This window comes from Pan paniscus, chromosome 20 (genome assembly GCF_029289425.2).
Source record: "Pan paniscus chromosome 20, NHGRI_mPanPan1-v2.0_pri, whole genome shotgun sequence".
NCBI classification, from domain to species: domain Eukaryota; kingdom Metazoa; phylum Chordata; class Mammalia; order Primates; family Hominidae; genus Pan; species Pan paniscus.
This window is the reverse complement of record NC_073269.2, coordinates 54,535,243-54,548,350: the sequence shown is the minus strand read 5'-3', so window position 1 is coordinate 54,548,350 and position 13,108 is coordinate 54,535,243. Positions and strand designations below refer to the sequence as shown.

Sequence of the window (13,108 nt, the reverse complement as noted above, 5' to 3'; positions counted from 1 at the left end):
GACGGGGGTCAGCGCGAGATGCCCAGGACGCCTGCCCGCCTCCCCTCAGTCCCTCTCTCCTCTCCATTTACCCGCCTGTTTCCCGCTCTCTTCCCCACTATCCACATCTCGACCCACATCTCCTTGTCTCTGCTCGGCTTTACCTTTGTCCCCGCCCCTGCCATCTCCCCCTCTCTGCCCCATACCCTGGAGAAGGCCAGCAGGAAGTCCATGCGGTGGGTGGGCCCCAGGCAGTGCCGCAGGCGCCAGTACACCAGGTGCTCCCAGGCGAAGACCAGCAGGGACAGGCCCATGGCCACCAGGAGCATGTAGAAGACGCCCGCCATGTTGTCGATGTCCAGCTTGCTGCTCATCACCTCGATTTTGTCATTGTGGCAGATCCCAGAGAGCCACAGCCGCTCCAGCATCTCGATCTCATCTAGGGAGGGGCGGTCAAAAGTCACCTGCTATGAGTACCCTCTGAGGACCCTTGTCTGTGATGTGGGAATGTAGGCCCTTAGCCCCTTCCTCCCTCAGACCCTGGTGTCCGGGTCTTTGTCCCTTTCTTCCCCGGAACCCAGGGGCCTCGCCCTCCCCCTCTCCGCTGTGGAAATCCCTGTGTGCAGCCGCACCATCCCCCAGGAACTGCAGCAACGCCAGGTCGATGGGCCGCTTCCAGCGGGAGCCCTTGTGCAGGGCGATGCCATAGCCTGTCGTGGCGAAGACCTTGCCGGAGCCGATGGTGACAAGCTTGCAGCCCTCGTCCTTGCGGGCCATGTAATTGAGCACTGCAGCATCGTAGATGAAGGCGTCCAGCTTCCTGGGGGGAGGGGGAATGGAGGGTAGGGTCAGTCCCACCTAGATGCCCTGGCCGCCCGGCCTGGAACCTCCTCACCTGTAACCTCCAACTGCTCCAAATCCTAACTGGCCCTGAGCTCTTGAACAAATCATTGCACTTCTCAGTGCCTCAGTTTCAACATCAGTAAAATGGGCATGGCAGCAGTATCTCCCTTCAGAGTTGTTGCAAAAGTATATTGTTTAAGAGACAGGGTCTTGCTATGTTGTCCAGGCTGGACCAGAAATCCTGGGCTCAAGCGATCCTCCTATCTCAGCCTCCCCAGTAGCAGGGACTATAGGGAAAGCTTAGATAGTACCTCATGCAAAGGAGGTGCTGGAGAAGTGTTAACTGTGACTTTTTCTTTTCTTTTCTTTTCTTTTTTTTTTTGAGACAGAGTCTCACTGTGTCACCCAGGCTGGAGTGCAGTGGCACAGTCTCGGCTCACTGCAAGCTCCGACTCCCGGGTTCAAGCGATTCTCCTGCCTCAGTCTCCCAAGTAGCTGGGATTATAGGTGCCCACTACCACGCCCAGCTAATTTTTGCATTTTTAGTAGAGACGGGGTTCCACCATGTTGGCCAGGCTGATCTCGAACCCCTGTCCTTGTGATCCACCTGTCTCGGCCTCCCAAAGTGCTGAGATTACAGGCGTGAGCAACCGCACCTGGCCAGCTGTGACTGTTAATGAAATAGTTACTCCTTTACTCCTCACCATAGCCCTCCAAAGAGTCCATTTACTCTTGCATTTTAAAAAAGAGGATTGAGACTGGCCATGGTAGCTCATGGCTGTAATCCCAGCACTTTGGGAAGCCAAGGCAGGTGGATCACCTGTCAGCTCAGGAGTTCCAGACCAGTCTGGCCAACATGGTGAAACCTCATCTCTACTGAAAATACAAAAATTAGCCAGGTGTGGTGGCAGGCACCTGTAATCCCAGCTACTCAGGAGGTTGAGGCAGGAGAATTGCTTGAACCTGGGAGGCAGAGGTTGCTGTGAGCCAAAATCGAGCCACTGCACTCCAGCCTGGGTGACAGAGAGAGATGCCATCTCAAAACAAATAAATAAAGAGGAAGATTGAGGCTTAGAAGGGGAAATGGGGAAAAAAATAATGCGAGTGAATGATCAGTTATATTGTGCCAAGCATTGTTCTATCTAGTCTAAGGACACTTTTTTTTTGTTTTCCTGAGACGAGGTCTCACTATGTTGCCCAAGCTGGAATGCAGTGGCACCATCATAGCTCACTGCAGCCTTGACCTCTTCGGTTCAACCGAACCTCCTGCCTCAGCCTCCTCAGTAGCTAGGACTAAAGGCACACATCGCCACATCTGGCTAATTTTTGTATTTTTTGTAGAGACAGGGTTTTTCCATGTTGCCCAGGCTGGGCTCTAACTCCTGGGCTCAAGTGATCTTCCCGCCTTGGCCACCCAAAGTACTGGGACTACAGGTGTGAGCCTGTAGGGAGATAACCATTCTTTTCAGATGGGAAAACACAGACCCAGACACATAACTTGCTTGGGTTCTCCCACTAGGCCCTGATTTCTTTCTTTCTTTCTTTCTTTTTTCTTGAGACCGAGTTTCACTCTTGTCCCCCAGGCTGGAGTGCAGAGGCGTGATCTCGGCTCACTGCAACCTCCACCTCCCAGGTTCAAGCGATTCTCCTGCCTCAGCCACCCAAGTAGCTGGGATTATAGGCATGCACCACCACACACGGCTAATTTTGTATTTTTAGTAGAGATGGGGTTTCACCATGTTGGCCAGGCTGGTCTTGAACTCCTGACCTCAGTTGATCCACCCACCTCGGCCTCCCAAAATGCTGGGATTACAGGCGTGAGCCACCACACTTGGCCTAGGCCCTGCCCAGGCTGGAGTGCAATGGTGCGATCTGGGCTCACCACAACCTCCGCCTCCCCAGATCAAACGATTCTCCTGTCTCAGCCTCCGGAGTAGCTGGGATTACAGGCATGTGCCACCACGCCCGGCTAATTCTGTGCTTTTAGTGGAGATGGGGTTTCTCCATGTTGGTCAGGCTGGTCTCAAACTCCCAACCTCAGGTTATCGTCCCACCTTGGCTTCCCAAAGTGGGTTTCTCCCAAGGTGCTGGGATTATAGGCATGAGCCACCGTGCCCAGCCTAGGCCCTGATTTCTAAGACTTGGTGGGAAGAAGGGCAGGGCTGTGGAGTTAGTTCTCATGGATGCATTTGTTATGGCACATGCTGCTATCACTCTCATTTACAACTGCTGTCATTTTACATTTATTTCTGTGGTTGTTTGATTAATCTCAACCTTCCCCATGAGACTGCAAGACCCCCAGGGTCCCAGTTGGTCTCATTCTCATCTGTGGCTGGGGCATAGTTCCTGGCATGTAGGAGGGGGTTGATAGATATTTGCAGAATAAATGAATGAATGAATAGATGAATCCACACAGAGGAATACTGTGTAACTCTTCTGTGGTATGAGATAAATGCTTATGCTCTGACAGGTAAGGATGTATGGGGTGTATTTTATATTTTTTAAAAATATTTATTTATTTATTTGTTTGTTTGTTTGTTTTTAGAGATGGGGTCTCACTCTGTTTCCCAGGCTGGTCTCAAACTCCTGGGCTGAAGCAATCCTCCTGCCTCAGCCTCCCAAAGCTGGGATTACAGGCATGAGCTTTCACACCTGACCTTATGGGGTGTATTTTTTAAAAAGTTAGGCTGGGCGTGATGGCTCATGCCTGTAATCCCAACACCAAGGCAGGAGGATCGCCTGAGCCCAGGAGTTTGAGACCAGCCTGGGCCACATAGTGATACCCTGCCTCTATAAAAAAAAAAAAAAAAAATTAGCCAGGTGTGGTGATGCACCTATATTCCCAGCTACTCAGGAGGCTGAGGCAGGAGGATCCCTTCAGCCCAGGAGTTTGAAGCTGCAGTGAGCTATGATGACACCATTGCACCCCAGCCTGGGTGACAGAGGGATACCCTGTCTCTAAAAACAAAACAAATGAACACAAAAATTACTCCCAGAATCCTATATAGAATATGAGTTCATATTGGCCGGGCGCAGTGACTCACGCCTGTAATCCCAGCGCTTTGGGAGGCTGAGGCGGGCGGATCACATGAGGTCAGGAGTTCGACACCAGCCTGGCCAACATGGCGAAACCCCGTCTCTATTAAAAATACAAAAATTAGGCCGGGCACGGTGGCTAATGCCTGTAATCCCAGCACTTTGGGAGGCCGAGGCAGGCGGATCACGAGGTCAGGAGATCGAGACTATCCTGGCTAACACGGTAAAACCCCGTCTCTACTAAAAATACAAAAAATTAGCCAGATGTGGTGGCAGGCATCTGTAGTCCCAGTTACTCAGGAGGCTGAGGCAAGAGAATCGTTTGAACTCGGGAGGCAGAGGTTGCAGTGAGCCGAGATCGCACCACTACACTCCAGCCTGGGCGACAGAGCAAGACTCCGTCTCAAAAAAAAAAAAAAAGGCGGCTGGATGCTGAGTTGAAGAGAAGCCAAAGGATCTTCCAGAGAAGAATACTTAACCTCTAGTCTTGAGTAGTTAGCCTGTCTGTTGATTTAAGTCCTCCTATGTCCCCAAACCTTCAGAAAAACCCTGTCCACGCACTCACAGGCTCACATATAAATGCCGTGTGTGTGTGGTTGTTTGCGTGGAAATTAGAGAAAAGGACTGAATTAGTCCATACATGCTAAGTGGGGAAACAGACAGGAAGTGGATTCCCCAAATTGAATGTCTCTCTAGCTGAAGCAAAGACTCAGGGGTGGAGAATGTGAAGCTCCCGAGAATTAGCAGAAACGTGGGGAGGACATTCATCATCCCACCGTTGGAGAATGGGGTTTGAATTAATTTTATATAGATCCTAACAGGGAGTTCCCGTATGACATCTGGAAATATAAGTATAGGCGAGAAAAATACCACCACTGCCTGCAGGCACTTCTGCCTTGTAGGCAAACTGTAATTTTTCCCTACGTTTCTCTTTGTTTAGGAAGATGCCCTTGGGGGTGAAAGGTGAAGTGCTATTGATGTTTAAGTGGGAAGAACGTGGAGTTTCTAGAGTTAGGGATAGAAGGGCCGGGACTGGGATAAGATGGGAGGAGTGTCTCCAGGGGTCCTCAGAGGACAAGCGGGAGTGGAAGGAGAGACTCAAGTTGCATTATGGAGAAAGCTAAAAGTCAAGGCTTCCAGTGGTGGAAATATTTGAGAGATTTCAGAAAGAGGAGCTCTAACAGCATTCACTTTCAATGGTTTGCTCAGTTTTTCTGGGATATACTGTCTCCCTCCCCTCTCGCATCCACCACCCCTTCATGGTCCCTAAATATCTATTAAAACTCAGCCATTCCAGGGGCCCTGGCTCATGCCTGTCATCCCAGCACTTTGAGAGGCTGAGGCAGGAGGACTGCTTGGGTCCAGGAGTTCGAGACCAGCTTGGGCAACAAAGGGAGACCTGTCTCTACAAAAACTTTAAAAATTAGCCGGGTTTGGTGGTGCATGCCTGTCATCTCAGCTACTTGGGAGGCTGAGGTGGGAGGATCGCTTGAGGGTAGGAGGATGAGGTTGCAGTGAGCTATGATTGTGCCATGTACTCCAGCCTGGGTTACAGAGGGAGACCCTGTCTCGAAAACAAAACAAAACAAAACAAAAAGACCTCAGCCATTTCCTACAGCCTTTGTTTGGGTGTAGGTTGGGGAAAAATTAAAATTCCCTGCATCCGTCCTTTCTTTCTTGTTTGTTCCCACTCTGTCACCAGAGGGATCTTAACATTTGAGTCAGCGCTGTCCCTTTTCAGCTCACCACCCCCTCTTGGCTCCCCTCGTCACTCAGAGTGACTTGGATCACCTCGAGTTTAGAGGCCCTGTGCCACCTGACACCCCATCCCTCCTTACCCATCTGCCCTCATCTCCCAAGCCCCCCTCACTCTGGCCTGGGAGATGCACCTGGACCTCTCCAGCTCGCTCCTGCCCCAGGGCCTTTCGCACTGGCTGTTCTGCCTGCTGGAACATTCTTCTCCTAGACAGCTGCCTGACTCACTCTCTCACCTTGAAAGTGCCTTTGCCTGACTGACTCCATCTTGCTTCTAACCCTTAAGTTGTCCTTGCTTATTCCTGGGCATAGGCCAAACCAACTTTGGGAAGGAATTCTGTTCATGGTTTGACTCTGAAACAAAATCGATACTAGCCCTTTCCTAAAAAGACCCCCTTCTTGCCTGGGGACCAGTCTACCTTTGCAGGACTAACAAATTAGCTGCAAGATTAGAAATTAAGGTTAGGGGCCATGCAGCCTCTGGCTCCCCCGATTGCTCCTGGGGATGACATCATTACTGTAACACCTAAGATGAGTGCTTGAGATATTCTACAGACCCTACACTCCATGGATCAGCTGACGCCACCCAGACTGGTAATCTGGCTCAGCCAGTTCTGCCATCCCACCCAGGAACAGAAAACAGCAAGAAAACCTCACTTCGACCGCCTGTGAGTCCAACTCCAACCTGACCAATCAGCACTCCCCGCTTCCCAAGCCCCTACCCGCCAAATTATCTTTAAAAACTCTGGTTCCCAAATGCTCAGGCAGACTGATGTGAGTGATAATAAAACTCCGGTCTCCCACACAGCCGGCTCTGCGTGAATGACTCTTTTCCATTGCAGACCCCCCCGTCTTGATAAATCGGCTCTGTCTAGGCAGCGGGCAACGTGAACCCACTGGGCAGTTACAACCTCCGTCAGGTGTTTGCTCCAAAGACACCTTCCTGAGCACCCTATTTGATACTGCAACCTCCAGTCTCCCGCCCCAGTTTTCCAAATGCATTCACCCTGCCCTATTTTTACCCATAGCGCGTATCCCCTTGGAATGCACTATAGAATATTCTCATTTATTCCGTGCATTGCACATCTCCCTTCACTGGAATTTAAGTTCCATGAGGCAGGGACTTTGCCCGTCTGATTCACCACTGTATCCACAGGGTCTAGAACAGTGCCTAGCACACACTAGGTGCTTACTAAGAAATGGCTGGACGGCTGGGTGTGGTGGCTCATGCTTCTAACCCCAGCACTTTGGGAGGCCGCCTGGGGTGCGGATCTCCTGAGGTCAGGAGTTCATAACCAGCTTGGCCAACATAGTGAAACCCCATCTCTACTAAAAATACAAAAATTAGCCGGGTGTGGTGGCATGTGCCTGTAATCTCAGCCACTCGGGAGGCTGAGGCAGGAGAATTGCTTGAACCTCGAGCGGATCACCTGAGTTCAGAAGTTCATGACCAGCCTGGCCAACATGGCGAAACCCTGTTGCTACTAAAAATACAAAAATTAGTCAGGTGTGGTGGCACACGCCTGTAATCTCAGCTACTTGGGAGGCTGAGGCAGGAGAATTGTTTAAACCTGGGAGGCGGACGTTGCAGTGAGCTGAGATGGTGCCCGGGCAACGGAGCAAGAGCAAGACTCCGTCTCAAAAAAAAAAAAAACAAACAAGTGGCTGAATGGGCACTTAAAGGGTAGACAAGGTGAAGAGACAGAGGAAGACGGCAGCCTTTTACAAGCCCAGGAGGAAGGTCTGGAAGAGGTCCTCCCACAGCCCTCAAAAGGAGCCATCACTGCGGACACCTTGATTTTGACCTTCTAGCCTCTACAACTGTGGGGCGATACATTTCTGTTGTGTAAGCCACTCAGTCTATGGTATTTTGTTATGGCTGCCCTAGCGAATTAATAGAATTGTATATAGAAAAATCCCAAAGGATCCACAATAAAAATTATTACGGCTAATAGAAGTTCAACAAGGTTCATGATACAAGATCAATATACGAAATCAATTACAAAATATATGAAATAAATTATATTCCTATATACTAGCAATGAACAATTAAAATGAAATTAAAACAATTCCAGGCTGGGTGCGGTGGCTCATGCCTATAATCCCAGCACTTTGGGAGGCTAAGGCCAGCAGATTCCTTGGGGTCAGGAGTTTGACACTAGCAAAAAAATAAAAAATAAAATAAAATAAAATATTTAGGAATAAATTTAACAAAAGTTCAGGTAGGGAGTGGTCACTCAAGCTTGTCATCCCATCGCTTTGGGAGGCCAAGGTGGGAGGATCGCTTGAGGCCAGGAGTTTGAGACCAGCCTGGGCAACATAGTGAGACCATCTGTAAAAAAAAAAAATACAATTAAAAATTTTTAAAAAAGAAGTTCAAAAGAAAAGAAAAGAAGTGGGCCAGGCATGGTGGCTCACGCCTGTAATCCCAAGAACACTTTGGGAGGCTGAGGTGGGCGGATCATCTCAGGTCAGAAGTTCAAGACCAGCCTGGCCAATATGGTGAAACCCCATCTCTACTAAAAATAAAAAGAACTAGCTGGGTGTGGTTGCGTGTGCCTGTAGTTCCAGCTACTCGGGAGGCTGAGGCAGGAGAATCACTTGATCCCAGGAGGTGGAGGTTGCAGTGAGCTGAGATGACACCACTGCACTCCAGCCTGGGTGACAGAGCGAGACTGCATCTCAAAAGAAAATGAAAGACGCGGCCGCCAGGCGCGGTGGCTCGCACCTGTAATCCCAGCACTTTGGGAGGCGGAGGCGGGCGGATCACGAGGTCAGGAGATCTAAACCATCCTGGCTGACACGGTGAAACCCCGTCTCTACTAAAAAAATACAAAAAATTAGCTGGATGAGGTGGCGGGCGCCTGTAGTCCCAGCTACTCGGGAAGCTGAGGCAGGAGAATGGTATGAACCCGGGAGGCAGAGCCTGCAGTGAGCCGAGATCGCGCCACTGCACTCCAGCCTGGGCAACAGAGCGAGACTCCATCTCAAAAAAAAAAAAAAGAAAAGAAGCGGCCAAATGAGTAAACTCAGACTGGTCCAAGGGAGGCCTTCCATGGCCCAGACACTGGAGCTGAGAAGTAGGATTCCATTAACACAGAAAAGATGCCAAAAGGGCTTTCTCCGTGGAAAAAGGCAAGATGAGAACAGTGTGTACTGTTAGTTTGGAATGTGTGAGTGTGAATGCATCCATATTTTAATTGATCCAAAAGAAAAAAAAATAATGCTTACATTACGGAAAGGGGCCTTGATATTTCCTTTTTTGCCCCTCTTGAGTGAGTGAGAAATTGCACATCTCTCATGGAAAGGGCACCAAGAACTGGCTGGGAGGAGAAGCTGTGTTTCTCTATTTCTTTTTAGGACGTGCATTTCCTTTCTCCCCCTGTGGGGTTACTTGCCCGAAGCGGTAGGGTGAGCCCACGTTTGGCCTGCGAGCCGGCCAGAGCCCTGGGAGCTGCCTCTCCCTTGTGCCTCACTGTAAAGATGGAATTTTCTAGTGCTGTCCTCTATGGCAACCACTAGCTCGCCACATATGGCTATTTGCATTTAAATTTTATTTATTTATTTTTTATTTTCTATTTTTATTTTTGAGATAGAGTTATGCTATTGTTGCCCAGGCTGGAGTGCAATGTGCTGGTCTCAGCTCACTGCAGCCTCCACCTCCCGGGTTCAAGCGATTCTGCCTCAGCCTCCCGAGTAGCTGGGATTACAGGCGCCCACCATCATGCCCGGCTAATTTTTGTATTTTTAGTAGAGATGGGGTTTCACCATGTTGGTCAGGCTGGTCTTGAACTCCTGACCTCAGGCAATCCGTCCTTCTCGTCCTCCCAAAGTGCAGGGATTACAGGTGTGAGCCATTGCACCTGTATTGCAGGTGGTGGCTCACGCCTGTAATCCCAGCACTTTGGGAGGCTGAGGTGGGTGGATCATTTGAGGTCAGGAGTTCAAGACCAGCCTGGCCAACATGGTGAAACCCCACCTCTACTGAAAATACAAAAATTAGCTGGGCATGGTGGCGGGCGCCTGTAGAACCAGCTACTCGGGAGGCTGAGGCAGGAGAATCACTTGAACCCGGGAGGTGGAGGTTGCAGTGAGCAGAGATCGTGCCACTGCACTCCAGCCTGGGTGACAGAGAAAGACTCTGTCTCAAAAAAAAGCAAAATGAAATTAAAAAAAAAAAAAAGAAAAGAACAGTTTCTGGCCAGGCATGGTGCCTCACACCTGTAATCCTAACACTTTTGGAGGCCAAGGTGGTAGGATCGCTTGATCCTAGGAGTTCAAGAGCAGCCTGGGCAACATAGTGAGACCCCCGTCTCTACACAAAAGTGTCACACACCTGTAGTCCAAGCTACTCGGGAGGCTGAGGCGAGAGGATTGCTTGAGCCCAGGATGTCAAGGCTGCAGTGAGCTATGATTGCCTCACTGCACTCTAGCCTGGGGAACAGAGTGAGAACCTGTCTCTAAACATAAATAAATAAACAAACAGAAATGAAGGAGAGAGAGATATTGTACATAAAAGAATTTAAGAAAATTCAAGAAATTTTCTCAGAACAAATGACATGAGAATACGATTGAAAGACCCAGCAACGGAAACAGATCAATGGCCATGCGCATGGCTCATGCCTGTAATCCCAGCATTTGGGGAAGCCAAGGCAGGAGGATTGCTTGAGCCCAGGAGTTCAAGACCAACCTGGAAAACATAATGAGAACCTGCCTCTAAAAAAAAAAAAAAAAAGAAAGAAAAAGAAGGCCGGGTGTGGTGGCTCACGCCTGTAATCCCAGCACTTTGGGAGGCTGAGGCAGGCGGATCACAAGGTCAGGAGATCGAGACCATCCTGGCCAACACGGTGAAACCCCGTCTCTACTAAAAATACAAAAATTAGCTGGGCTTGGTGGTGGGCACCTGTAGTCCCAGCTACTCGGGAGGCTGAGGCAGGAGAATGGCTTGAACCCGGGAGGCAGAGGTTGCAGTAAGCCAAGATCACGCCACTGCACTTCAGCCTGGTGACAGAGCAAGACTCTGTCTCAAAAAAAATAAAAATAAAAAATAAAAGAAAGGAAAACAGGCCGGGCGCGGTGGCACACACCTATAATCCCAGCACTTTGGGAGGCTGGGGTGGGTGGATCACCTGAGGTCAGAAGTTTGCAACCAGCCTGACTAACATGGTGAAACCCCATCTCTACTAAATACAAAGGAATTAGCTGGGCATGGTGCCACATGCCTGTAATCGGAGCTGCTTGGGAGGCTGAGACAGGAGAATTGCTTGTACCTGGGAGGTGGAGGTTGCAGTGAGCTGAGATCGTGCCATTGCACTCCAGCCTGGGCAACAAGAGTGAAACTCCGTCTCAAAAAAAAAAAAAAAAAGGGAAACAGATCAAGGCATGTCACTGATAAATGTCAGTCCACCAAGGACAAGGAAAAGAAACAACAGGTTACATACAAAGGCATAGGAATCAGAATGATCTTGGATTTCTCTACAGTAGCACTGGATATTAGAAAACAATAGAGTGACTCTTCCAAATTCTGAAGGAAAATGAGCTCTAATCCAGAATTCTATACCCAGCCCGACTGTCCATCAAGTACAAGGACAGAAAAAAGACTTTTCAGATTTGCAATGTCTCCAAAAATATACCCGCTATGTGCCTCTGTCAGGAAGCTCAAAAGAACAAGGAAGCAAAACCCAGAAAGAGTTAGAATTTGTGCTACAACAGGATCCAAACCAGAGATGAAGGGATGAAGGTGAAAGGTGATCCCAAGATGGCGGCTATGCCCAGGCTGGAGCAGGCCAGAAGGCCATAAGAGCAACTTCTTCAATAAGATGAAATTGACAAGGCCAGGCACAGTGGCTCACACCTGTAATCCCAGCACTTGGGAGGCCGAGGTGAACAGATTACTTGAGGCCAGGAATTTGAGACCAAGCTCTTCAACATGGCAAAACCCCACTTTACAAAAAATACAAAAATTAGCTGGGCGTGGTGGTGCACGACTGTAATCCCAGCTATTTGGGAGGCTGAGGCATGAGAATCGCTTGAACCCAGGAGGCAGAGGCTGCAGTGAGCCAAGATCGTGCCACTGTGCTCCAGCCTGAGTGACAGAGAGACACCCTGTCTCAAAAAAAAAAAAAGAAAAAAGAAATTAACAGAGTATCTGATACTTCTAACATATTAAGTATATTAATATACTTCTGAACATACTAAGAAGAGATTTAGACAGTAAACAGATAATTTGGGTTTGAATTAGTTAACCACAAAGAAAACTCAGCCATGAAGCAACTGAAAAAGGAAAGAAAAAGAAAAAAGACAGTTACTAACCTCAAGAAAAATAGACCAGGCATGGTGGCTCACACCTGTAATCCCAACACTTTGGGAGGCTGAGGTGGGCAGATCCCTTGAGCTCAGGAGTTTGAGACCAGCCTGGCCAACATGGTGAAACCCCATATCAGCTGGGAGCTGTGGCTCCCGCCTGTAATCGTAGCACTTTGGGAGGCTGAGGCAGGCCAATCACTTGAGGTCAGGAGTTTGAGACCAGCCTGGCCAACATGGTGAAACCCCACCTCTACTAAAAATACCAAAATTAGCCAGGCGCAGTGGCGCACTCCTGTAGTCCAGCTAATCGGGAGGCTGAGGCAGGAGAATCACTTGAACCTGGGAGGCACAGATTGCAGTGAGCCAAGATCACGCCACTGCACTCCAGCCTGGGCAACATAGTGAGACCCTGTCTCAAGAAAAAAAAGAAAGAAAAACAAAGAATTGTGTAGGAGAGGAAAGTAATCACGGTTTACTACTGTGGCAGCTGTGAGAGCATTTACATAGTCATAACATGTAAACACTGAATATTCATCTGTCAGAGTCACAATGTGGGAGGCTGAATTGATTTAAATAAGAGTATGAGTATGCCTTCCATAGTGAGAAGCGGATGGAAAAATGCCTAAAATTGAAAAATCAAGAGGTAGTCATACAAACATGGTATTTAGAGATAGGGAGATAAATCACAAAGTGATACAATAAACAAGGTGAAAGTAGATTCCTCTGGGCTGAGAGAAATGGAGGGTGCCATTTTTTTCCTTAAAGATAAAATTCTTTCCAGGCACGGTGGCTCGTGCCCGTAATCCTGGTGCTTTGGGAGGCTGAGGCAGGAGGATCACTTGAGCCCGGGAATTCAAGACCAGCCTAAGCAACATAGTGAGAACCCCATCTCTACACACACACACACACACACACACACACACACACACACACACACACACACATTAAAAAATTAAAATTAGGCCGGGCCCGGTGGCTCATGCCTGTAATCCCAGCACTTTGGGAGGCCGAGGTGGGCATGTTACCTAGGTCAGGAGTTCGAGACCAGCCTGGCCAACATGGCGAAACCCTGTCTCTATTGAAAATACAAAAGTTAGCTGGGCGTGGTGGCAGGCTTCTGTAATCCCAGCTACTCAGGAGGCTGAGGCAGGAGAATCACTTGAACCCAGGAGGCAGAGGTTGCAGTGAG

General features: G+C 49.1%; 1 protein-coding gene across 2 annotated transcripts in view; it reads right to left on the bottom strand.

The window, feature by feature from the left end:
• GRIN2D (glutamate ionotropic receptor NMDA type subunit 2D) overlaps nucleotides 1-13,108 on the bottom strand; it is a 53,871-nt gene that overhangs the window by 2,351 nt on the left and 38,412 nt on the right. For both annotated transcript variants that reach the window (XM_034945775.4, XM_063600471.1), the window contains 2 exons: nucleotides 612-799; nucleotides 186-418 (listed from right to left, as the gene is read on the bottom strand). In XM_034945775.4, coding sequence (XP_034801666.2) covers nucleotides 186-418; nucleotides 612-799 — 421 coding nt within the window. The remainder of the gene's footprint in view (nucleotides 1-185; nucleotides 419-611; nucleotides 800-13,108) is intronic.